The 26306-nt window shown below is 41.4% G+C and overlaps 1 protein-coding gene across 1 annotated transcript in view; it reads right to left on the reverse strand.

Annotated features, from left to right (window-relative positions):
• Positions 1–26306, reverse strand: part of TMEM255B (transmembrane protein 255B) — a 97404-nt gene that overhangs the window by 59609 nt on the left and 11489 nt on the right. The window contains exons 3-5 of the mRNA XM_040422315.1: positions 23252–23394; positions 21125–21187; positions 6097–6186 (exon numbers count right to left, since the gene is read on the reverse strand). Of these exons, the coding sequence (XP_040278249.1) occupies positions 6097–6186; positions 21125–21187; positions 23252–23394 (296 nt within the window). The remainder of the gene's footprint in view (positions 1–6096; positions 6187–21124; positions 21188–23251; positions 23395–26306) is intronic.

Genomic DNA, 26306 nt, shown 5'->3' on the forward strand with positions numbered 1-26306 from the left:
ATGGTGTAAATAAACCAGTCCATAAAAATCAGCCCTCCAAAAACCAAACGGCGCACCTTTCACTCTACGCCCCGCTGTGTGGCCGTACAGTAGTTTACGGCCACATATTTGGTGTTTCTGTAAACGGCAGAGTCAGGGCAATAAAGATACAGTCTTGTTTGGCTGTTAACCCTTGCTTTGTTAGTGGAAAAAATGGGTTAAAATGGAAAATAAGGCAAAAAAATGAAATTTTCAAATTTCATCCCCATTTGCCAATAACTCTTGTGCAACACCTAAAGGGTTAACGACGTATGTAAAATCAGTTTTGAATACCTTGAGGGGTGTAGTTTCTTAGATGGGGTCACTTTTAGGGAGTTTCTACTCTAGGGGTGCATCAGGGGGGCTTCAAATGGGACATGGTGTAAATAAACCAGTCCATAAAAATCAGCCCTCCAAAAACCAAACGGCGCACCTTTCACTCTACGCCCCGCTGTGTGGCCGTAAACTACTGTACGGCCACATATTTGGTGTTTCTGTAAACGGCAGAGTCAGGGCAATAAAGATACAGTCTTGTTTGGCTGTTAACCCTTGCTTTGTTAGTGGAAAAAATGGGTTAAAATGGAAAATTAGACAAAAAAATTAAATTCTCAAATTTCATCCCCATTTGCCAATAACTCTTGTGCAACACCTAAAGGGTTAACGACGTATGTAAAATCAGTTTTGAATACCTTGAGGGGTGTAGTTTCTTAGATGGGGTCACTTTTAGGGAGTTTCTACTCTAGGGGTGCATCAGGGGGCTTCAAATGGGACATGGTGTAAATAAACCAGTCCATAAAAATCAGCCCTCCAAAAACCAAACGGCGCACCTTTCCCTCTACGCCCCGCTGTGTGGCCGTACAGTAGTTTACGGCCACATATTGGGTGTTTCTGTAAACGGCAGAGTCAGGGCAATAAAGATACAGTCTTGTTTGGCTGTTAACCCTTGCTTTGTTAGTGGAAAAAATGGGTTAAAATGGAAAATTAGACAAAAAAATGAAATTCTCAAATTTCATCCCCATTTGCCAATAACTCTTGTGCAACACCTAAAGGGTTAACGACGTATGTAAAATCAGTTTTGAATACCTTGAGGGGTGTAGTTTCTTAGATGGGGTCACTTTTAGGGAGTTTCTACTCTAGGGGTGCATCAGGGGGCTTCAAATGGGACATGGTGTAAATAAACCAGTCCATAAAAATCAGCCCTCCAAAAACCAAACGGCGCACCTTTCCCTCTACGCCCCGCTGTGTGGCCGTACAGTAGTTTACGGCCACATATTGGGTGTTTCTGTAAACGGCAGAGTCAGGGCAATAAAGATACAGTCTTGTTTGGCTGTTAACCCTTGCTTTGTTAGTGGAAAAAATGGGTTAAAATGGAAAATTAGACAAAAAAATGAAATTCTCAAATTTCATCCCCATTTGCCAATAACTCTTGTGCAACACCTAAAGGGTTAACGACGTATGTAAAATCAGTTTTGAATACCTTGAGGGGTGTAGTTTCTTAGATGGGGTGATTTTTGGGTGGTTTCTATTATGTAAGCCTCGCAAAGTGACTTCAGACCTGAACTGGTCCCTAAAAATTTAGTTTTTGTAAATTTCTGAAAAATTTCAAGATTTGCTTCTAAACTTCTAAGCCTTATAACATCCCCAAAAAATAAAATATCATTCCCAAAACAATTCTAACATGAAGTAGACATATGGGGAATGTAAAGTCATCAGAATTTTTGGGGGTATTACTATGTATTACAGAAGTAGAGAAACTGAAACTTTGAAATTTGCTAAATTTTTCCAAATTTTTGTTAAATTAGGTATTTTTTGGTGCAAAAAAAAATAATTTTTTGACTTCATTTTACCACTGTCATGAAGTACAATATGTGACGAAAAAACAATCTCAGAACGGCCTGGATAAGTCAAAGTGTTTTAAAGTTATCAGCACTTAAAGGGACTCTGGTCAGATTTGCAAAAAATGGCCTGGTCCTAAGGTGTAAAAAGGCTGTGTCCTTAAGGGGTTAAGGATGGGGTCCATATATTGATTTCTGGCTTCGCAACCTCAATGTTCTACTATGGAGGCAAAAGGTGGAGCAACAAACACAAACATTTCCGTCAGTATTATTGTGATTGTTGCAATGTTCAATGCAAATTACTTGTCATTCTAAAATAGCTGCTGCAGCAATATGATCCCTAAATTGAAACATTTTTCCTACATTGATACATTGTAGTAATGGACAATAGAATGATTTGTGCTACTAATGTACTTTGTTTAGATATCTTTGTTCAGACTGGATGGCAACTGTACCAAATTTTCAGCTTAGAGAAATACAGCCTGTACAGGTTTTCAGACTCATATCCAATTAACACATCCACATTTAAGGTCACAAAAATACATTAAAATTGCAACATTTGTTCAGACCCTTTGGACTTAGACTTGGACTTTTTTTTGCAGAAGCCGCGTTTCAATGCGTCGGCTGTCATTGCCTCACTCCTCTTCTAGCACCATCCACTTTAGGTCAGAGACATTGGGGGAGATTTATCAAACTGGTGTAAAGTAGAACGGACTTAGTTGCCCATAGCAACCAATCAGATTACACTTTTCATTTTTCGCCTCAAAAAAATATTTTGCCTCACACTGTTTCATAGTAAAATAATTTTCTGGCTAGTTTTGTGTATAGACATATTGCTCAGTTCAGTTTTCATCTCATACAGCCTAATTGCAGTACAATGTTCGTTTAATCGCAGCTTAACTGCGAGGGATGTTTGACATACACCTTACCGCATGGACACATTCAACAAATAAATTAAATTTTTACACTCACATGTGAAAAAACCTTTGATGTTAATCTTAAATCCCTGAGTGGGATGACAGATACCATCTCCTCTAATAATCCAACTACAGTAAATGGTTGCGGTTTTGGTTATGTCTTTTTTGTATATTAGAGGAACTAGAAACCCCATAAAACTGATAAACCCCTTTATGTAACAAAAAGTAATAAAAAAAAATACAAAATAGGCAGCACATGATACGGTGACCTAAAGCTGTTATGTTATTCAACTTTATTGTGCAACCTTTCATCCCACATGTAGGACCTTTCTCAGATCCTACATGAAGGGTCAACCATCAAATACATACAGTACAGATTAAAGTGGGGACTTTAACTTACTGGATCATTTTGAGTGTTGTCTATGTCTGGATTAAAGGGCATCTGTCAGCAGATTTGTAACTATGAAACTGGCTGACCTGTTGCATATGTGCTTGCAGCTGAAGGCGCCTGTGTGGGTCTCATGTTCATATATGCCTGCTTTGCACATCTGTAAAACACTGACCAGAATACTGACCATGTGAAAGTGTCCTGTGTTTCCCAATTACCATACATGATAAAGTTGTTTGCAGGTTACTATGAATACTGGAGTATTTTTATTGGCAGGTCCTTCAGAGAAATTAGTGTTGATACCTTACTAATCACTTCTTGATACACATTCCCCTTATAATTACAGTAAATATTCTATTAAATGTAACACCTTCCAGTTTTCATTTTCTTTTTTTTTACTCCCTGCCTTCCGAGAGCCATAACTTATTTTTTATTTGTTTGTTCACATAGACATAAATCTGTGTTCAAAATAATAGCAGTCAGACATCACTAACCTGATCAATCACTGTTTTTGGTAGAAATGATATTTCTACATGGCAAATAATTTACTAGCAGGTGTGGTAGAGTAATAGAAATCCAACAGACCCAACAGTCATGACATGCATGCTTCTGATTCTGTGTAATTGAATCACTAATTGAAAGGGGCATGTTCAAAAAAATAGCAGTGTGGAGTTCAATGAGTGAGGTCATTCATTCTTTGAAAAACAGGTGGCAATTATTGCCCTTATTTAGAGAAGGAAGGCAGCAAATGTTGTACATGCTGGTTACAGTGCATTTATCTCTGAAATTCGGAGGAAAATGGGTCGTTCCAGACATTGTTCAGAAGAACAGCGTACCTTGATTAAAAAGTTGATTGGAGAGGGGAAAACATATAAAGAAGTGCATAAAATGATAGGCTGCTCAGCTAAGATGATCACAAATGCTTTAAAATGGCAACCAAAACCTGAAAGACGTGGAAGAAAGCGAAAAACTACCATTCAAATAGATAGAAGAATAGCCAAAATGGCAAGGACTCAGCCAACAATCAGCTCCAGGAAGATCAAAGAAGGTCTAAAGTTACCTGTGAGTACTGTTACAATTAGAAGACGCCTATGTGAAGCCAAGCTATCTGCAAGAAGCCCCCGCAAAGTCATGTGCTGAAGAGGTTAAAATTTGCCAAAGAGCACATTGACGGGCCTGAAGAGACATTTTGTGGATGATGAAAGTAAGATTGTTCTTTTTGGGTCTAGTGGCCGGAGACAGTTTGTCAGACGACCCCCAAACACTCAATTCAAGCCACAGTACACTGTGAAGACAGTGAAGCATGGTGGCGCAAGCATCATGATATGGGGATGTTTCTCATACTAAGGTGTTGGGCCTATTTATCGCATACCAGGGATCATGGATCAGTTTGAATACATCAGAATACTTGAAGAGGTCATGCTGCCTTATGCTGAAGAGGAAATGCCCTTGAAATGGGTGTTCCAACAAGACAACGACCCCAAACACACCAGTAAAAGTCCAAAATCTTGGTTTCAGACCAACAAGATTGACGTTATGGAGTGGCCAGCCCAATCCCCGGATCTTAATCCAATAGAAAACTTGTGGGGTGACATTAAAAATGCAGTTTCTGAGGCAAAACCAAGAAATAGCGAAGAACTGTGGAATGTAGTCCAATCATCCTGGGCTGGAATACCTGTTCACAGGTGCCAGAAGTTGGTTGACTTCATGCAACACAGATGTACAGCAGTTCTCAGAAACACTGGTTATACAACTAAATATTAGTTAAGTGATTCAAAGGAAAGCAAAATCTTCAAACATTTTTCAGTTTATATAGTGAATGTTTCAGTTAAGAAGAATACAAACACTGCTATTTTTTTTAATACAAACACACACACATTTTATATATTTTTTCTTCATGTTTTGATTTGGAATAGAATGTGTAGTGTTCCCAATGCATTTGTGTGCATGGAAATAAAAGCTATTAAAAGGATTTTGAGCTTTGTTCATTTTTTTTAAACACACTGCTATTATTTTGAACACAGCTGTATGATTGCATACGATGTAGTGGGAAGCTGAAGACAAATTCTAAATGCAATGGAATTGGGGGAAATAATGCAATTCCGCAGTTGTTTTATGGGTTTTATTTTTAGGTAGTTTGCTATGTGGTAAAAATGGGTTATCTTGAATCTGTGGGTCAGTTTGATTATGATATCACATTTTTATAGGTTTTCTTGTTCTCTTCTTTTCTTCTTCTTTGAATACTTTTAAAAAGTTAAAAACTTAGAAATAATTTTTTTTTCCCTTTTGCCATATTCCGACCCCCATAACTTTTTTAGATTTATGTCTGCAGAGCTTTTGTGAGATGATCTGTATTTTCCATTTATACCATTTTTTGCTGTGTACGATTTTATATTGCTTTTTTTTTTTTTTAAATTGAGAGGTGAGGCAACAAAAAAAATAAAATAATGTCAAATCACCTTTTTTCTCCTTTGTGACATTCACTGTACTACTTTAATATTTGAATAGTATAGGCATTTTGGGATGTGGTGATACTAATTATGTTTATTTCTTGTTGTTTATTTTTATTTGTAAAACGGGGAAATGGAGTGATTTTAATTTTTATCTATTTTCATTTGTTTACACTTATTTTTAGTCCCACAAGGATACTTTGACATGCGATTGTCTGATTGCTTCTCCTATAGACTGTAGTGATTTTAGCATTGCAGTCTAAGGGAGATTCAGTGCATTCCTGTCAAGCTCTGCCACAGGCAGTGCCTGATAGGAACTTCAGAAGGTCCAAGGCTGCCATAGCGATGGAAATGCAGCACTCCCAGTAACTGACCACTTAGATACCATGGTCATAATATCCTGCCTGCTCAGCTCCTGTGCCATCTTTAAAGACCAGACATTTGGTGTACATGTATTAACTCAATTAAGAAGAAATGAAAATACTTACAATATGTCGAGCTGCAAAAACCCCATCAACTATAGCACAACAAAATGCTGCTACTACTCCAAAACTGATGAATACAATGGAGGCTACGAGCTGGAGAAAGAGAAATACAGTATGACTCAAATATACAGTGGCACTTGTATAGCACAAAATCATAGAAACAAGATAGTATACTTTTAAGTACCATAGAGACAGATGGATGTTGTCATTTGATAGCAGTGGAGGAGCTGAAGTTCTAATTACTCTTCAAATACAATTTGTAAGCATGTATACTATAGGTCTAACCACAGGGCATGCTTCTAGACATGTATACCTCAGGACAACTGTACACAATAGACTTCCACTGTTGTATAATAACCCCCATAGGCAGCAAATGTGTATATATAGGGATCTGTTAGTGTGCATGTTGTCATTAAAAATAGTCAAATATGTGATTTGAATGACTGACATTTACTGGTGTCAGACATGCACAAATTGTACAGATCTTCATAGAGAGAGAGAGATGTAAAGTGATAATCCAGGTCAGCAAGGACTGGTGATACTGGTGCAGAGCAGCAGACCTGGAATAAATGCAGATTTATCAAGTAGTACTAGTATTAGTAGACATGCTATAATTGCAGAAGATCATGACAACTCATGCCAAAATTAGGAAAGTACGGTCGTTTTGGTCACATTGGACTATTGAGGAAATCTGGAAAAACATAGCCTATGATGAATCTAAATTTTCTTTTACAAGTCCATGGTCTATGCTAGTAGTTGTAGGATGTCATAGCGGGTATGTCTGTCATTTTTGTGCATGGCTAATTTGGTCCCAGACCACAGTGGTATCTTCTACAGGTTTTAGGGCTATGTCTGTGACTACATAAAAAGGGGTATTCCGGTTGTTAAAACATAGGATAGGGGGTAACTATTAGACTGGTGGGAACTATTTTGATTTTATCCCCCAAATGTTTCATAAAATCCATGCACTCCTCTAACCTTTAAATTAAAAGAGAATTCATTTTTTTTTAAGTTATCCTCTATCCACAGGCATTATGATACGTCGGAAATCAGCTATCAGGTTATACTCATTTTAGATCCACAGTATTGAACATTTCAGTTATAAAGTTTGATCCAATTTATGTAGGATAAGAAAACCAAGGGGATCTATTTCAACCCATGACATCCATTACAACTGCAGACACTGCTTCCCAAATTACAGTGTCAAAGAAATACGACCTATAATGGCTTCCATTTACCAGTGTTTTCCAAATGTTATTACATTATTTCTGCCAATAATCATTTGTTTTCCCTTGTTTTATTGAATTGTGTGCACTCAGTTTCATTTTACATTCATATTTGTAGGAGAAAAACATGTTTAATTGTACAAAATATGTCTGAAAAGAATATTAAAACAGTAGATGTTGTTTATCCACATATTAGTTGGCCGCCTTTGTGTATATATATATATATATATATATATATATATATATAAAAGAGAAAATAATGGCGGCACCGGAGAACAGCAATGTGGGTGCTAGGTCCAGGGATGTAGCTGCTTACCCCAAATAGACAGTGATGAAAGACGGACAGCACTCCAAGTAAAAAGCAATGGTGTTTATTCACCCATGTGGATGGCAACGTTTCAGCTCATACAAGAGCCTTTTTCAAGCAATGAACACAGTGTATGATGGGGTATATATAGTCCAACCCCTATTACATCACAATACAATCAATCAACAACAATGTATAAAAATAAAGTGCAAATAGTGCATATATAATGTCAAAATACATAAACAAATGTGCATTACTCATCAGCGAAAAAAACGCATCAATATTATATCAAAAATACAGTATGAGGTATATATATTATACCATAAAGTGCTATAATTAGTAAGTGAATAGAGGTGCACAAGATGTGGGAGGAACAAGAAAAGATGATGCTGCAAAAGGGAGGGGAAGCGGTGACATACACAGCGTTATTCCCTGTGCCAAACATGTCCCATACCGCCGAATCCGGCGTTCCGATAGAGACACTGCGCAGGCGCCAAGTAGCGTCAAGGTCACGGCTAGGTCACGGCATGATGTCATCACGTGTCGTTGCGGGAGCATGCGCACAACTGTTGGATCGCTCAGTCGGCCATTTTGCAAAAGGTAAAAGCCTCCCAACACTGTGTGTGCGCATGTCCATGTAAAAAGATAGACAGGACAGCACAGCACGGAAATAGGACCGTGTTCTATGGCGTAGATCCATGGGGGACCAGGGAGAGGCTGCGGCTCAACAAAGCTACAGACCCACCTCCCATGTGGGCACAATATTTTCACCTTATCCTTTTGCATCTCCTCCTTTCTCATATTATAATAAATAGATGACACTGATACCCATCCACCCCCCAATTCCAGGATTTTATCCAGTAGGTTTAGGTGCATTTCTTTATGTACCAGCACTAAGTGTGAAGTAATAGCAGCTTTGATCTGGGCGAATTGAATAGTTTGACAGGGATTCAAAGAGAACTTTGCTATCAGCTCCTCCCCTTTCATCCATCTTTGCTCTACGTCATGTAGGAGATGTCTAGCCTGTATGATCCCTTTAGTTCTCCATTCCTCAAAAAGACTGTTAGTTCTACCCTGTGTAAATTCTGGATTATTCCATAGTGGAAGATGTTTGGATATCCTGTAGGACAACCAGTATTTTTTCCTCAATATCCTCCATGTTGCTATAGTATCCTTGATGAGTACAGACTGTTTAATCCATATAGGGATACTTTGTAACCTAGCATGTAATAGTGCCACTAGGGACCAGGGAGCGCAAAAATCTTGTTCCAATGACAAAGCTGAAAAATGACTTGTCCCGTTTATCCAAACATTTATATGTCTAGCCAAACACGCCAAATTATATTTTCTAATATCTGGGAAGGCTATGCCACACTGTTCTTTTACACCCATTAGGTTACGTAACTTAATTCTAGGGCGCTTTCCTTGCCACAAAAACCTTGAAAAGGCCCTTGTTAACTTGTTTATGTCTTCATGTTTTAAAAGTATGTGAATTACCTGCATTGGATATAATAGTTTGGATACAGCCATCATTTTAAGAAGATGATTACGCCCCAGCAGCAATAGCGGAAGATCATGCCATCTTCGTAAAGGCTATCACTGAGACCAACTACCTAAAACATAACTTTTATTGGAAATCATTAAATAAGAGTCCCTGCCAGGGGGACAAATAGACATGGACAAACAAAGAAAAAGAGCTCACTGAGAACCAGGCAGAGGACTGATGCTGACGGAGGAGGGTAGGGGCAACACGTATGGGTCCCTAATGTCTGTCCCTAGGGTGTCCCTCAAAACTATCCTCAGCCCAGAGATGCACCTGGATGGTAGGAGCACTCTGTCCACGTGCCTCAACTGCCTGTCCTTATAACGCCCTTGCTAGAGGTATATTAACCCATATGGATGCCTGGGTCCTTGTATACACTAATTGCTACATAAGATACACATACAAAACTTAATAACACATTACTTGTCCCGACGCGTTTCCCCTTATAATTCTAAGGTTCGTCAGGGGACACAAGTATAGACATGTGTGTCACAGATACACAGCACTTACAAAACCTAAACCAAAAAACTGGAGAGCCCTCAAGCCAGTACTAGTCAATGAGGGAACACAGAATATACGTGTAACCAATAGGCGGAGATAAAAAGAAACAGTATGATACTTATCTGGCGATGAACATCCACTCACGGACCAATGGTGCCTGGCTTGAGGGGCTCCAGGGGGCACAAAATGATGAGGCTCCAACTAGTTCATTCAAACACACTTACTTTTAAACCCCATCTGGGGCGGTCCTTAGTTCGTTTAGCCAATCCTAGACTGTGCAGCCAATCATGTGACCTGGCCAAAACATATGTTAATTGGCCCACGTCGTCCCCAGATACGGATTATGTCACATAATCATGTCTTACAGCTCCCAAGTGTGTGGGTAGCTGTTGGGATCATATTCTATAATACAGGGAGTGCAGAATTATTAGGCAAGTTGTATTTTTGAGGATTAATTTTATTATTGAACAACAACCGTGTTCTCAATGAACCAAAAAAACTCATTAATATCAAAGCTGAATATTTTTGGAAGTAGTTTTTAGTTTGTTTTTAGTTTTAGCTATTTTAGGGGGATATCTGTGTGTGCAGGTGACTATTACTGTGCATAATTATTAGGCAACTTAACAAAAAACAAATATATACCCATTTCAATTATTTATTTTTACCAGTGAAACCAATATAACATCTCAACATTCACAAATATACATTTCTGACATTCAAAAACAAAACAAAAACAAATCAGTGACCAATATAGCCACCTTTCTTTGCAAGGACACTCAAAAGCCTGCCATCCATGGATTCTGTCAGTGTTTTGATCTGTTCACCATCAACATTGCGTGCAGCAGCAACCACAGCCTCCCAGACACTGTTCAGAGAGGTGTACTGTTTTCCCTCCTTGTAAATCTCACATTTGATGATGGACCACAGGTTCTCAATGGGGTTCAGATCAGGTGAACAAGGAGGCCATGTCATTAGATTTTCTTCTTTTATACCCTTTCTTGCCAGCCACGCTGTGGAGTACTTGGACGCATGTGATGGAGCATTGTCCTGCATGAAAATCATGTTTTTCTTGAAGGATGCAGACTTCTTCCTGTACCACTGCTTGAAGAAGGTGTCTTCCAGAAACTGGCAGTAGGACTGGGAGTTGAGTTTGACTCCATCCTCAACCCGAAAAGGCCCCACAAGTTCATCTTTGATGATACCAGCCCAAACCAGTACTCCACCTCCACCTTGCTGGCGTCTGAGTCGGACTGGAGCTCTCTGCCCTTTACCAATCCAGCCACGGGCCCATCCATCTGGCCCATCAAGACTCACTCTCATTTCATCAGTCCATAAAACCTTAGAAAAATCAGTCTTGAGATATTTCTTGGCCCAGTCTTGACGTTTCAGCTTGTGTGTCTTGTTCAGTGGTGGTCGTCTTTCAGCCTTTCTTACCTTGGCCATGTCTCTGAGTATTGCACACCTTGTGCTTTTGGGCACTCCAGTGATGTTGCAGCCCTGAAATATGGCCAAACTGGTGGCAAGTGGCATTTTGGCAGCTGCACGCTTGACTTTTCTCAGTTCATGGGCAGTTATTTTGCGCCTTGGTTTTTCCACACGCTTCTTGCGACCCTGTTGACTATTTTGAATGAAACGCTTGATTGTTCGGTGATCACGCTTCAGAAGCTTTGCAATTTTAAGAGTGCTGCATCCCTCTGCAAGATATCTCACTATTTTTGACTTTTCTGAGCCTGTCAAGTCCTTCTTTTGACCCATTTTGCCAAATGAAAGGAATTTGCCTAATAATTATGCACACCTGATATAGGGTGTTGATGTCATTAGACCACACCCCTTCTCATTACAGAGATGCACATCACTTAATATGCTTAATTGGTAGTAGGCTTTCGAGCCTATACAGCTTGGAGTAAGACAACATGCATAAAGAGGATGATGTGGTCAAAATACTCATTTGCCTAATAATTCTGCACGCAGTGTAATAAGGCAGTAGGATGCTGCCTATGAGTGAAGAGGGATATCGTTATATGGGTGGAACGCACGCCAAATGGCAAGATAGCCGTGCGTTCCACCAGGATCCAATGATGAATCTAGGCACAGCTGTACGCGTCATAGGGGAGCGCCGGATTGCAGGGGGTGTGTCCGTGCGTTCCACCATCCCTAAGTGTTAATGCCGCCCCTAACCTCTGTCACAGAGTGCAGGTATCTTATGGTAGTTCGTGGCCACTGGGATTGCAAGCCTCATGAGGCCATGGGATGCATGACAGCAGGCAGCCTGTACAGATAAAGTATTGCCGCTGGAACGCACGCCCATCAACAAGATGGCCGTACGTTCCAGATCGTGGAATCAACCCTGCAACCCGGTAACCTTGTGATCATGGGACACCTACAATATAAACAGATGTGTGAACGTCTGTTAAATTTTGCTACCGGGTGCTGCCATCAGACCCTACAGACATCTTCACGAGCGAGCTTACGTCCATATTGAATGATGGACTTTCCAAGAAAGTCATTAACGACACGGAATATCGCTTTCTGCTACCGAACACACCCCAGACAGCTACCTTCTATGGATTACCCAAAATACATAAGGGCGTTTCACCTCTTAAGGGCCGCCCTATAGTGTCTGGGGTGAGTTCAATCACACAAAATAGCGGTATTTACATTGATCAAGTGCTTAAGGGCTTTGTATCCGCTCTCCCGTCCTACACAAGGGATACCATGGACTTTTTGTGGAAAATTGAGACTATTAACATCGAAACATCGTGCTCACTTGCGAGCATTGATGTTGAGTCCCTCTATAGCTCCATTCCCCATGTGAAGGGTCTGATGGCGGCAACCGATTTTCTTAAAACCAGGGCAGTCTGTCACAGTCCACACAATAATTTTGTGGTGACCCTTCTTGAGTTCGTTTTAACTCATAATTTCTTCCTCTTTGATGCGCAGTTCTTCCACCAGCTCAGGGGGACCGCAATGGGGAGCCTATGTGCCCCGACTTATGCGAACCTCCTCCTGGGCTGGTGGGAGGATAGAGTGGTCTTCCCTGATGTACATACCTGGTGGGGTGACAAGATTGTCTTTTGGACACGATATATTGACGATGTTTTTATTATCTGGAATGGGGGTGCCGATGAGTTTGAACTATTTGTTAAAACTCTGAATACAAATGAGTTGGGACTCTCCTTCTCGTTTGAATTCCATACAGAGTCTTTGACATTCCTTGACATCAGGGTCACCAAAGCCGGAGACAAGCTTGTCACCTCCACTTTCAGGAAGACCACCGCCACAAACAGTCTACTCCACTGGGACAGCCATCACCCCACCAATCTGAAAATAGGTATCCCCTGTGGTCAATATCTGCGAATGAGGAGAAATTGTTCGGACCCAAAGAGCTTCCACCTAGAATCGAGGATATTACAAAATCGTTTCAGAACAAGGGGCTATCCACAACACGTCCTGAGAGACGCATTTCAGAATGCGGCCTCATGTGAACGCAACACCCTTTTGGTACCAAGGGAACCTAGGGGGAAAGATGGGGAGATCATCAGGATAATCTCCACCTTTGACACTAGGAATCAGGAGATTAGGGATATCATCAGCAAGTATTGGCCCATCCTCCTGATGGACCCTGGTGTGGCATATATACTCCCCTCCCGCCCTAGTATCACCTTCAGGTGGGGTAGATTCCTTCGTGACCGTTTGGTTCACAGTCACTACTCGCGACCAGTCCCAGAAGGTACATGGCTAGACCGAAAACCACTGGGCATGTTTCGGTGCGGGGCCTGTATGGCTTGTAGCCATCTGAATACCATTAAAACCAACATCTGCTTGCTCACTGGTAAAAACAATGTTATCAGAGACTTCATTAATTGCAGAAGCAAGGGGGGGTCTATCTTGCCCAGTGCACATGTCCAAGGGACTACGTGGGAAAAACATATAGGGAATTCCGGAGACGTATTTTAGAGCATATTAATTATATAAAAAAAAAAAGGATACCCCTGTAGCAAACCATATGTGGGAAATCCACAATGGTGATCCGAGATCACTTAAATTCTCAGCACTGGAAGTGATAAGACCATCCCCCAGGAAGGGTGATTGGGACCGTAGGATCCTTCAGAAAGAAACTGAATGGATCTATCGGTTCCGTTCACAATCACCAGGAGGCCTGAATGAAAAACTAACTTTTTCATGCTTTCTGTAGTTCACTATACTCTCTGATCCAAGGGGGTAACCCCTATTATTCGAATCCTGATCCTCTTTTATTGATAGAACCCTACATCGACACATGAAGTGTCAGTTCATTATTGTTAGGGTAGCCGCATATTTTAGCACCCATTTTTCCATCTACTATGGTATCTTTTGTATGGTAAATACAGTGTGGCGGTTCTAGCACACTCAAAAACACGACACCCCTATGGAGCCACTGTAGCAGCTCGTGATTGATTGATTGTTTGAGACACTGAGGTGGTACCATAGGGTGAATATGCGCTCCATCGCAGCCCTTGACCCAGATTGAGTGGAGTAAGATTTGGGATAATTGTCTGCAAGGTGACATGTATGCACTGTATCAGTCTGGCTTTGTGCTTGATAAGACATGACTCTGTCAGTACACTTACATCCATGCACTATGTAAAATATGTCCGGCTTTGTACAGTATAAATTTGTCTGTGCACTTATATCTATGCACTTTCTTAAATATGCCCGGCTCTGTGTATTATAAAATATATCTGGCTCTGTCAGTACATCCCTACACTGGGAGGCAGGCGACTTAGGACAGCGGTGAACCGCACTTTGGAACGCAAGGTCATCTTACACACGCCCCCTGTCGTCGATGGGCGGTTGCAGGGTTGATTCCACGATCTGGAACGCACGGCCATCTTGTTGATGGGCGTGCGTTCCAGCGGCAATACTTTATCTGTACAGGCCGCCTGCTGTCATGCATCCCATGGCCTGATGAGGCTTACAATCCCAGTGGCCGCGAACTACCATAAGATACCTGCACTCCGTGACAGCCGTTAGGGGCGGCATTAACACTTAGGGATGGTGGAACGCACGGACACGCCCCCTGCGATCCGGCGCTCCCCTATGACGTATACAGCTGTGCCTAGATTCATCATTGGATCCTGGTGGAACGCACTGCCATCTTGCCATTTGGCGTGCGTTTCACCCATATAACGATATCCCTCTCCCCTCATAGGCAGCATCCTACTGCCTTATTGTTATAGAATATGATCCCAACAGCTACCCACACACTTGGGAGCTGTAAGACATGATTATGTGACATAATCCGTATCTGGGGACGACGTGGGCCAATTAACATATGTTTTGGCCAGGTCACATGATTGGCTGCACAGTCTAGGATTGGCTAAACGAACTAAGGACCGCCCCAGATGGGGTTTAAAAGTAAGTGTGTTTGAATGAACTAGTTGGAGCCTCATCATTTTGTGCCCCCTGGAGCCCCTCAAGCCAGGCACCATTGGTCCGTGAGTGGATGTTCATCGCCAGATAAGTATCATACTGTTTTTTTTCATCTCCGCCTATTGGTTACACGTATATTCTGTGTTCCCTCATTGACTAGTACTGGCTTGAGGGCTGTCCAGTTTTTTGGTTTTGGTTTTGTAAGTGCTGTGTATCTGTGACACACATGTCTATACTTGTGTCCCCTGACGAACCTTAGAATTATAAGGGGAAACGCGTCGGGACAAGTAATGTGTTATTAAGTTTTGTATGTATATATTATGTTTCAATTAGTGTATACAAGGACCCAGGCATCCATATGGGTTAATATACCTCTAGCAAGGGCGTTATAAGGACAGGCCTTTGAGGCACGTGGACAGAGTGCTCCTACCATCCAGGTGCATCTCTGGGCTGAGGATAGTTTTGAGGGACACCCTAGGGACAGACATTAGGGAACCATACGTGTTGCCCCTACCCTCCTCCGTCAGCATCAGTCCTCTGCCTGGTTCTCAGTGAGCTCTTTTTCTGTGTTTGTCCATGTCTATTTGTCCCCCTGGCAGGGACTCCTCTTATTTAATGATTTCCAATAAAAGTTATGTTTTAGGTAGTTGGTCTCAGTGATAGCGATTTTGACTTTACAACTACCTTTTGATTATTTTTCCCTTGACGAGAATAACATCTTCGTAATGCCCTTATTATCTTCGCTATCAGTGTGCCATAATTTAATCTGTATATTGACTCTAGAGTATTCCCTATTTTAACGCCCAGATAAGTTATATGTGAGCCAGCTACAGGTATTTCTTCCATTCGTCTCCCAGTTTTATGCTTTGTTCTTAGCATTGTACATTTGGTGGGGGTGTCTGCCCCATGTTCGTTGAGCTATCCTCCCATCACTCCAAAGCTGTTTTTAATTAGAGGAGAATAAAACTAGTTCTTAAAGGAGTTGGCCACTATACGCATAAAAAAATAAAAATAAAGGGTCCCAGATAATAACTAAAGCCACGAGGTATTTGTATAATGAGAGATATACTGTGTACATATCATTTTTCTAATGTGTTCAGCATAGCATGCTCTCATTGATGAGAGGCTGTGTGGGTGGAGCAGCTTCAAAGTTAAAGTAAAAATCCCATCATGCATCACAGCAAGCATCTCCAGAGGAGTGATCACATGACATCCCTGGCCAAACAAAACAAATCATGTTTTTTTTGTGTCACCATTTTCTGAAAGCTATATATATATATATTTTTTCTGCTAATCATTTTGTGCACAGGGTCATTTTTTGCATTGAGTTTATGTTTTTATAGGTACCATTTTTGGGAACATATGATTCTTGAATCATTCAATATGACTCTTTATGGGTCAAGGTGACTAAAAAATTGGTTGTTTTGACACCGTTTTTATTTTATTTTACGCCATTTACCTGAGGGGCTAGACCATGTGATATTTTTATAGAGCAGGTCGTTACAAATGCAGCGATACCTAATATGTGTACTTAAAATAAAAAAATATGTTTTACACAATGAAAGCATTTTTGAAAAAAATGTCATGTTTTAGTGTATCCTTTTTCTGAAAGACATTTTTTTATTTTTTGGGGCGATTGTCTTATGTAGGGGCTCATATTTTGCAGGATGAGATGATGGTTTTATTGGTACTATTTTGGGGTACATATGACTTTTTGATCGCTTTATATTACATTTATTGTTAGGCAAGGTAAGCAAAAATGGCTGTTCTGGCACAGTTTTTATTTTTTGTTTTTTACACTGTTCATCTGACATGTTAGATCATGTGCTATTTTTATAGAGCAGGTTGTTATGGACGTGATGATATCAAATATGTCTACTTTCTTTGTTTGTTTCAGTTTTACATAATAAAGCATTTTCTGAAAGACATATTTTTTCTATTTTTCTGCCGATTGTCTTGTGCAGGGGCTCATTTTTTGCAGGAAGAGTTGACCTATTTATTGGTCCCAATTTTGGGTACATAATATTTTTTGATCATTCAATATTACACTTTATAAAATTGGTTGTTTTGGCACACTTATTTTTTTATGGCATTTACCTTTTGGGGGAAGCGTGTGTGATATTTTTAAAGAGCAAGTTGTTACGGACGCAGCGATACCTAAATTGTCTATTTTTTTTATTTATTTTGGCTTTACACAATAAAAGCATTTCAGAAAAAAAAAATATGTGGTTATGTCTCCATGTTCTGAAGGCCATATTATATTCATTTTTTGGACGATTGTCTCATGTAGGGGCTCATTTTTTTGGGGGATGAGGTGACGGTTTGATTGGTACTATTTTGGGTAACATATGACTTTTTTGATCACTTTTAATACCTGTTTTGGGAAGTGAGGTGGGAAAAATTTTAATTCCATCATAGTTTTTCTCTTTTTTTTATGGCGTTCACTGTGCGGGGAAAGCAGTGCAGTTTCTAGGTAAAATTTCTCTCAGGGCGAGTGTCAAAAAAACTGCCCCCCCATCAAAACTGCTCGATGAAATCATATCAGAAGAGTACTTGCAACCGTCTCACCATATATATATATATTTTTTTATGCTTAACACAAGATTTATTGAGAGCAAAAGAAAATAATAAATTACTGCTTAAACTGCTAAAAGTCGCAGGCAGAGTGGTACAGGAGAACTGCAGTATAAAGGAAGGCAATACTCTTAGAAGAGTAGTCATGAAATACAATCATCAATAATGTGCAAAACCAAAAAACTGTCATGTTAGCATTTAATAACTAACTAAAACCCAATCACAGCAGATCTCAACTAGCACACGCAAGTAAATGTACAAAAACCAAGTAACATATAAAACCAGATTCAAAGCATAGATGGCAAGGCGGATTACTGTATACTGTACATAAATGTATGGAGGTTACACCATGCCGGACAATATAACCTCTGTGCCATGCTGTACAATAAACAGTATAACCCCTACACAGTGTAGAGGTATACTGTATATTGTGTGGCACAGTGTAGCGGTATACTGTATATTGTGTGGCACAGTGTAGGCTATATGTGTATAACATAAACATATTCCACATGAAAACTTAGTTACTTGGCTAGGCCCTTAGGGATCTCGGACACCACTTCCACACTTTGGCCGGGGATGCTCGGCGGAGCTGATGTTGTGCTTTATCCTAATGAGAAAGATTTCATAAAAAGGATTTGGAGAAGGGTCAGAGGGATAGCAGAGCAGGGAGAGGCTACTGCTGCTACTAGGGGCTCATACCATGGGGGAGTAATAAAGCCCACCATAATGCCCCCCCAGTAGAAATAATTCTCCTTATAATGTGCAAAACATACCCCCTTGTAATGCCCCCAGTTAAGCTAATGTTCCCATAATGTGCCAATATAAAATACCCCTTCTTAGTGCCCCCGTAGATGACCCCATAGTGCTCCTCTCCCCCCTTCCCCATAGTACCCACCATAATGTGTCCCAGTATAAAATGCCCCTATACAGAGCCCCCCATATAAAATACCCCTTCTTTTTAGCCTCAGTAGATGCCCCTATAGTGCCACCCAATAATGTGCCAGTAACATGTGCCCCCATAGATGCCCCCTAATCATGTGCCAGTAAGATGTGCCCCCATAGATGCCCCCAATCATGTGCCAGTAGTAAGAGCCCTCCACCATCATGTGCTAGTAGCCAGAGTGCCCCCCCTATCATGTGCCAGTAGCACCCTTATGTGCCAGTTGCCCCCCTTATGTGCCAGTAGCCCCCTATTATGTGCCAGTAGCCCCCTATCATGTGCCAGTAGCCACCCTTATGTGCCAGTAGCCCCCCTTACGTGCCAGTAGCCCCCCTTATGTGCTAGTAGCCCTCTTATGTGCCAGTCACCCGCCCTATCTAGTGCCAGTAGCCCCCCTTATGTGCCAGTAGCCTCCTATCATGTGCCAGTAGCCCCCCTTATGTGCCAGTAGCCCTCTTATGTGCCAGTTGCCTCCTTATGTGCCAGTCACCCCCACTATCAAGTGCCAGTAGCCCCCCTTATGTGCCAGGAGCCCCCCTTATGTTCCAGTAGCCTCCTTTATGTGCCAATAGCCCCCCTTCTGTGCCAGTAGCCCCCTTATGTGCCAGCAGCCCCCCTTATGTGCCAGTAGCCCCCCTTATGTGCCAGTAGCCCCCCTTATGTGCCAGTAGTCCCACTTATGTGCTAGTAGTCCCCCTTATGTGCCAGTAGCCCCCCTTATGTGCCAGCAGCCCCTCTTATGTGCCAGCAGCCCCCTTATGAGCCAGTAGTCCCCCTTATGTTTGTGCCAGCCCAGTTGCCCCCCTTATGTGCCAGCAGACCCCCTTATGTGCCGTTATTATAATTTGTACATATATATTTTTTTTAAAAACTTATACTTACCTCCTCCAGGATGCGATGCAGGCCTCCTCCGGCCTGTGTCCCATGCTGGCTCAGGTGGCGCGATGACTTCACCGGCCTCTGATAGGCTGCCAGCACTAGGCCGGCAGCCTATCAGAGGATCAGGGAGGGGACACACCTCTCTCTCCCCTGCCAGCTGCCGCAGCACTGATATTTGTATCACCGACCGTCCTGAGGACGGCGATACAGATGACTATAGAGATGAGTGAGCGCTTCCATCTCCTGCTGTGCCCTGCCGCCGCGGCAGCGCCCCCCCCCCCTTCTGACAGCGCCCCGGGCGGCCACCCAGCCCGCCCGGTCCAAGAAAGGGCCCTGGGGGAAAGTAACGTGATCCTTTTATAGATCAGGTTGTTACAGACACAATGATACCAAACATGTGTAGTGTATGTTATTTTTATTTTATTTATCAATTATAAATGTGTGGCTATAAGAAGAAATTTGATTATTTTACTTTTTTCACATTTTTTTTACCCAGACCCACTTGATTCTTGAAGATCCAGTGGTTCTGATGGTTAACAATACACTGCAGTACACTGTATATAGTGTACTGCAGTGCATTGTCTCTCACAGTAAGCCTGATCAGGCTCCTGCCTTTAGCAGGAGCCTGATTAGCTATACCAAGGCAAGCCGGATGCCTGTGAAGGCGTCCGGTTGCCATGGTAACCATCGGGACGCTGCCATAGCAGCGCAGCTCTCGATGGGGGAGGGAGCTCCCTCTATCTCTTAACCCATCAAGCATCTAGGTGATGACCTTTCCTCTTTCCCTAGTTTCCAAGCCTAATACCTCTTTCCTTCCCTCCTGTGTTCGGTGTGGGGTTTACCTCTCACACCACGCTGTGACACTGGCATTTATGTGGATTGTACTTTGATCATGTTACACCTAAGTAAACATTGTCGCACCTTCATAGAAACAGTATTCCCTAATGGTAGTGGTCTTTTTCAGTAGAATAATGTGCCCGAAATGTGTTCAGGAATGGTTTGGCCTCCAAATTCCCCAGATCTCAATCTGATCAAGAATTTGAGCAATCGACTGTAAAGACACTTCTTTTGGAGGGCCCACTTTGCCACCTAAAGGATCTGCTGCTAACATCTTGGTGCCAGATACCACAGTACCCCTTCAGAAGTCTTGTGAAGTCCATGCCTCAACAGATCACATCTAACACAATATTATTATAAATTATGGCTGATCCATGTATATAGTATTTTGAATTTAGAACCCTTATTCTTAAAGAAATTAGAGGGCTTTTCGATATAATTTTTTTAAATTACCACCATCGATATGTCAGCCTTTTTCTGCACAGCCTCCTTATAGCCCCCCCTTCCCTCACCAAGGCCCATTGCACGGATAGTTTTTTTTTTTACTGTCTTTCAGGCTTTCTCTGCTGCAAACATGCTATTGATAAGCCCTTTTATTCTTCAAGAATAAGAGATCTAAATAAAAATATGTATTCTATAGAACCTTGTTATAAATCTACATATATATTAAAATACTATTAAAAAAAACATCTGCGAAGTAATATCCTGGAAGACATGAGGTTCCCTTTCGTGGCACAATACTTTCAACCATTACTCAATACCTCTCTTACATTTAAAATGAGAAATAATAAAAAAAAACACATTACACATACCATTTGTTTTCTGTTTTCAACAAGATGAATTCCAATTACGCCTAAGAAGGATCCAAAGCCAAGCTGATGTCAGGAGACAAAGAAAAAAAATTACTAAGTGATCGATACAGGTAAAATATAGGCCTAGAATCTCTATGCCTCAAATCTGTCTACAACTTTGACACATTTTAGCACAAAATGTAGCAAGCCTCTTTTTTTTTGGCCTTGCTCAACAAGGGAGTGTGGGTTAGCAGGGAAGGGTGTGGCTTAATGGGAAAGGAGCATGGCCTAAAATGCGACCTTTTTTGCACCAAAATGTGTCAAAATGTCTAGTGTCAAAATCTGAAAGAAAGTAAGATCAAAAAAAGTTGTCTTTTTATGTAGAAATGCACCAGATTTACCATACAGTGTGAGACTCCCTGTAGTAAATCTGTAGTTGAAGAAAAAAAATTCACTTTCAGAGACAATTGCTGGAATCATGACACTTAGGGTGAGCATGAATCATCTGAATTGTCTTTATTTAGGCTACACATTTTGTCAGTGGGAAGAGGAAGGCCCAGTGCCAAAACATGAAGCTTAAATAATGACAATTCAAATGATTTATCTCCACCCTAATTATCATGATTCCAGCAAGCTCCCCTGAAACACCATTTCTTCGTGAACTACTTCACCTTCCATGCAGGGTTGCCAACCATCCAGAAATTTCTGGACAGTTTGTAAAAATCTGTGACTTTTTTCCTGTGTCAGTGACAAAAAAAATCTGTCCATGATTTTTCTTAGGGTGGTGGTAATTGTCTAGATGATTTTGGTCGTAGTTATCATCATTTTACAGCTTGCAGTAAATGCTGGTAATGAGTTCTCATCAGTATATTGAGCTATAGACATGGATTACTTATAATCTTTATCATTTATTATGGTTTTCCAATTTGTCCGTAAAAAATGTTGGTTGTCTGTGATTTTTGGATAGGTTGTCTAGAAAAATTCTGGTTGAAAACCCTGCTTTCATGGGATGTTTTGGGTGTATACCCCCGTCCCAGCATTGGAAATGGCTGCTGCCAGTAGACACACCACCTTATACAACGCCAACACTAGGGTTGTGCCTGTTTAGAGCAACCAGTGCATGTGAGCGCATAGAGTTTGTACCCTTCCACCACTGTAACCCAATTATCCCACTCTACGAAAAGCCCTTTGTGCCATTTTATCCTCTAGTTCATAGTAAATCTCTAGTTCATAGTAAATTCAAACCTGATCATTTTCAGAAAGTTGATATGCTTCTACACTTTTATTGTTCTTCTATATTTTATAACTTGTATTTTTGAATATCTTAGGTTTAATAGTCTTTCTATAGGCTAAATTCACATATGTGTTGTAAACTCCAGCAGTCTTTTCTGGCAGAGGAAGAGACTACCAGAGTTCACCGTATCCGGCATAGCCATATAGGGCTAGATATCATTTGACTACAATGGGATCTGGCCGCTTTCCAGCATAAATGTCGGCTTTCAGACAGATAACCGTATTTTTTGCCCCATAAGACGCATTTCTCCCCCCCCAAAGTGGGGGAAAATGCCCCTGTGTCTTATGGGGCGAATACTAATGAAGCGCTTCCATTATGGAAACTCTCATTAGTACCGGAGGACCGGGAAGTGGTGAAGGCTCTCTCAGCTGAGGTCTGATTAACATTGGGGGTCTGATTGGTGGTCTGACCTGAGGGGTAATGAAAAATATTTTTTTCTTATTGTCCTCCTCTAAAATCTAGGTGCGTCTTATGGGCCGGTGCGTCTTATGGGGCAAAAAATACTGTAATGTGTTCTGCAATAGGAAGTATTGTCCATCTGAAAGCCGACATTTATGTCGGAAAGCTAACTTTTTGTCTGTCCAAATGCTGGCATTTATGCCGAAGGCAGCCAGATCCTATCATAGTAAAAGGGGATCCAGTGGTGCACTGCCCTATCTGGCTATACTGGATATTGAAAACTCTGGCAGTCTGTTTCTCTGCCAGAACAGGCTGCTGGAGTTCACAACACATATTTGTTTGTAGCCTTAGCTAGCTGAACTGACACTTATTTTATGTCTTAGTAACAGCGACATTAGAAATAGTCATTTATTATATGAGTAAATATAGGTATAGGAAGCAAGAAGCATACTTACAATTATACCTGGATAATAACCTCCAACTGTTATATTTTCTGTTCTTGTGGTTGCTGTCAGGCCAATAGTCAGTATAAAAAGAGACACCACAAGCAGGGAGACGGTAAACCACAGAGCAGTCCTTTTTCGTTTAGCAAAATGGCCTAAAATGAAATTATAATGGATGTAAAGAGAATGAGAATTTCTGCACGATAGGATGCAGCATATATTCAGTATTACACTCTGTGTAAGTGCCAGCAACGAAGCAACTAGTTACAGACTGTGCAAATAGGTTAGGGACAAACATGGAGGAATGAACTGTGGAGAATTTCATAATTTTGTAATTTTGTCACTGTTTATTAAAGAAAAATGTTAGAATAAGGAATAAACACAAACATCACTAAAGAAAGGCAGGCCATATCATATTGCCTAAATATCTGTGCGTTTTTGCACATACATATTTTTGGGCATTTCATCCTACCGAATTAGGGCATGTGTACTTCACATTACAACCATCTCTAAGCCTTATTTAATGTTACTCTATATACCAGTGATGGTGAACCTTTTAGAGACCAAGTGCCCAAACTGCAACCAAATACCTACTTATTTATTGCAAAGTGCCAACACGGCAATTTAACCTGAATACCAATATAGTATATCTTTCATGTACTTTATCATATAGCTATAATAATCACCAAAAAAATGAATAAAACTAACTTACATATGTATGAAGATCCAAAAAACTTTATTGTAAGTATATATAAACATATAAACAATACATACATATATAATAAAACAGGCAGCACAAGGCGGGACACACAGATGAGTAGCAGGACCCAAGGAGAGGCTGGGAGATCAGTGCACAAAATAACAGGGAAAAAAGAATGCTAGCTGAAAAAGCATATCTCAAAACCTCATAGCAGCAACGCCCCAAACAAAGTGCAAAGGAGGCGATTGTGGAGATTGAGGTTGGAATGAAAAGGACAAAGTATAAACATACCCTGACTGGTGCAAAGATCTCGGCCGACTCCTGACCCAACGCCGTTTCGCCAGTAGATCTGGCTTCTTCCGGAAGAAGCCAGATCTACTGGCGAAACGGCGTTGGGTCAGGAGTCGGCCGAGATCTTTGCACCAGTCAGGGTATGTTTATACTTTGTCCTTTTCATTCCAACCTCAATCTCCACAATCGCCTCCTTTGCACTTTGTTTGGGGCGTTGCTGCTATGAGGTTTTGAGATATGCTTTTTCAGCTAGCATTCTTTTTTCCCTGTTATTTCGTGCACTGATCTCCCGGCCTCTCCTTGGGTCCTGCTACTCATCTGTGTGTCCCGCCTTGTGCTGCCTGTTTTATTATATATGTATGTATTGTTTATATGTTTATATATACTTACAATAAAGTTTTTTGGATCTTCATACATATGTAAGTTAGTTTTATTCATTTTTTTTGGTGATTATCATGACTCCTTGGGGGTCCGATGTTTTTGATATTATTCTGTCCGGTTAATATTGGTTGACCATATAGCTATAATAGCCTACATTCAGTGGGCTGCCTGTGCTGTTTATAGTGCCCCCTGTGCTGATGAATGGCAGGAAAAGTCTAAAGCATATTGGTACACCATAATTTTTCATGGGTGCGGGTGCCCACATAGAGGGCTCTGAGTGCCGCCTCTGGCACCCGTGCCATAGGTTCGCCATCACTGCTATATACTGTATATGAGTAAAGTGAAGATGTTAGCACAGTATTATCAGTTCTTCATGTCATTACAGGTGCCAATTCTTGTCTCTAGTATTCCAGATTACACATACCTGTAGAATAGGCTAATTGGCAGTGTTATGGACTATTAATACAAAATGGATACTTGCTTGTTGAGGACTATGTTTAGCTAAGATGGCGGCCAGGCATTCAGCCAACACCTATAAACTAGAATCTTACTTTGTGTTTTATCATGTGTTTCTTTGTGGTTTCCGTTCAGCTCAAGCAAGCAGTTACAAAGAGGTTTCCGTTCAGCTCAAGCAAGCAGTTAGAAAGTAGAAAGAAGTAACGGTTTCTCCCACGAGCCAGGAGGGAGGGGGGAGGAATTTACTCTGAGCTGTGAAGGTTACAGAAAAAGTACAGTGTTTGTAGCCAATAGGGAAGATATACTTTATCTTTCACTCACCCCCCCTCCCACCTCTCCCTGTCGTAAAACCTATGTATTATGCTGTTTTCAGAAAATAAAGCAGAGATCCTGTTTAACCCCGTGCTGTGGGTTGTCTCAGTTTGATCTCTCCGTGCACGTACACTAATTGATTTGGATCAGTACATCAACCGAACTGGCAGCTTGGCCAGAACCAGAACAATTTTGGTGCCCATCGTGGGGCTCGAGGATTGGACCCTCTGTTCCCGTACCCCCAGAGACCAGACGAGGAGAGGCGCACTAACGGACACCGGGATCGCAACCCGTGATATGAGGTGAGAAAATTGAGTCATCTTGCCTATAAAGTGTCCCCTGGTGTAGCCTCTTGGAGTTCGTCTGAGGGAGGGGTGCGGAAGCAGTCTGGGACGTCCTCGAGGGCATGAAAGTAAGAACCCCATATGTTTTTTAAAGTCTTGATGTACTGTGTTGTGCCTATAAAGTTGTGAAGACCCTGTTGACAAGTATCACTGACTGAGACACGGAGTTCTCCTGTGTGCCTGTATCGGAGTTCAGCCCGGCGTCTGACTCAAATCTCCATAAAGGGGACGATCACAGATGGGTGGAGAGCGGTTCGGGGTAGCCCAGAGTGTGCTGCCGGGACTCAAAGGTCTTCACGTCCAGTGATTACTTTATACAGAGGTCTTTAGGCGGCTCCAGTAGGTGCGAGAGACGATTAGACAGTACGCAAGGGTTCTTCCTTGATGTATTGTGGTTTATTGTTTTTAATGTGCGACCCTTTGTAACGGAAACACAGACTGATAGAAACCCAAAGGTCTCCTAAAGTGCCTGTCTCAATCGGTCACCCTGGTGTTGTGACCGAGAGGCGACAGAAGGGAGGAGACCGGCCAGTGTCTACCCAGAGTGTGTAGGACATTAGGCTCAACGTGTTATATCAGGTTT

The sequence above is a fragment of the Bufo bufo genome, chromosome 3 (genome assembly GCF_905171765.1).
Source record: "Bufo bufo chromosome 3, aBufBuf1.1, whole genome shotgun sequence".
NCBI lineage: Eukaryota > Metazoa > Chordata > Amphibia > Anura > Bufonidae > Bufo > Bufo bufo.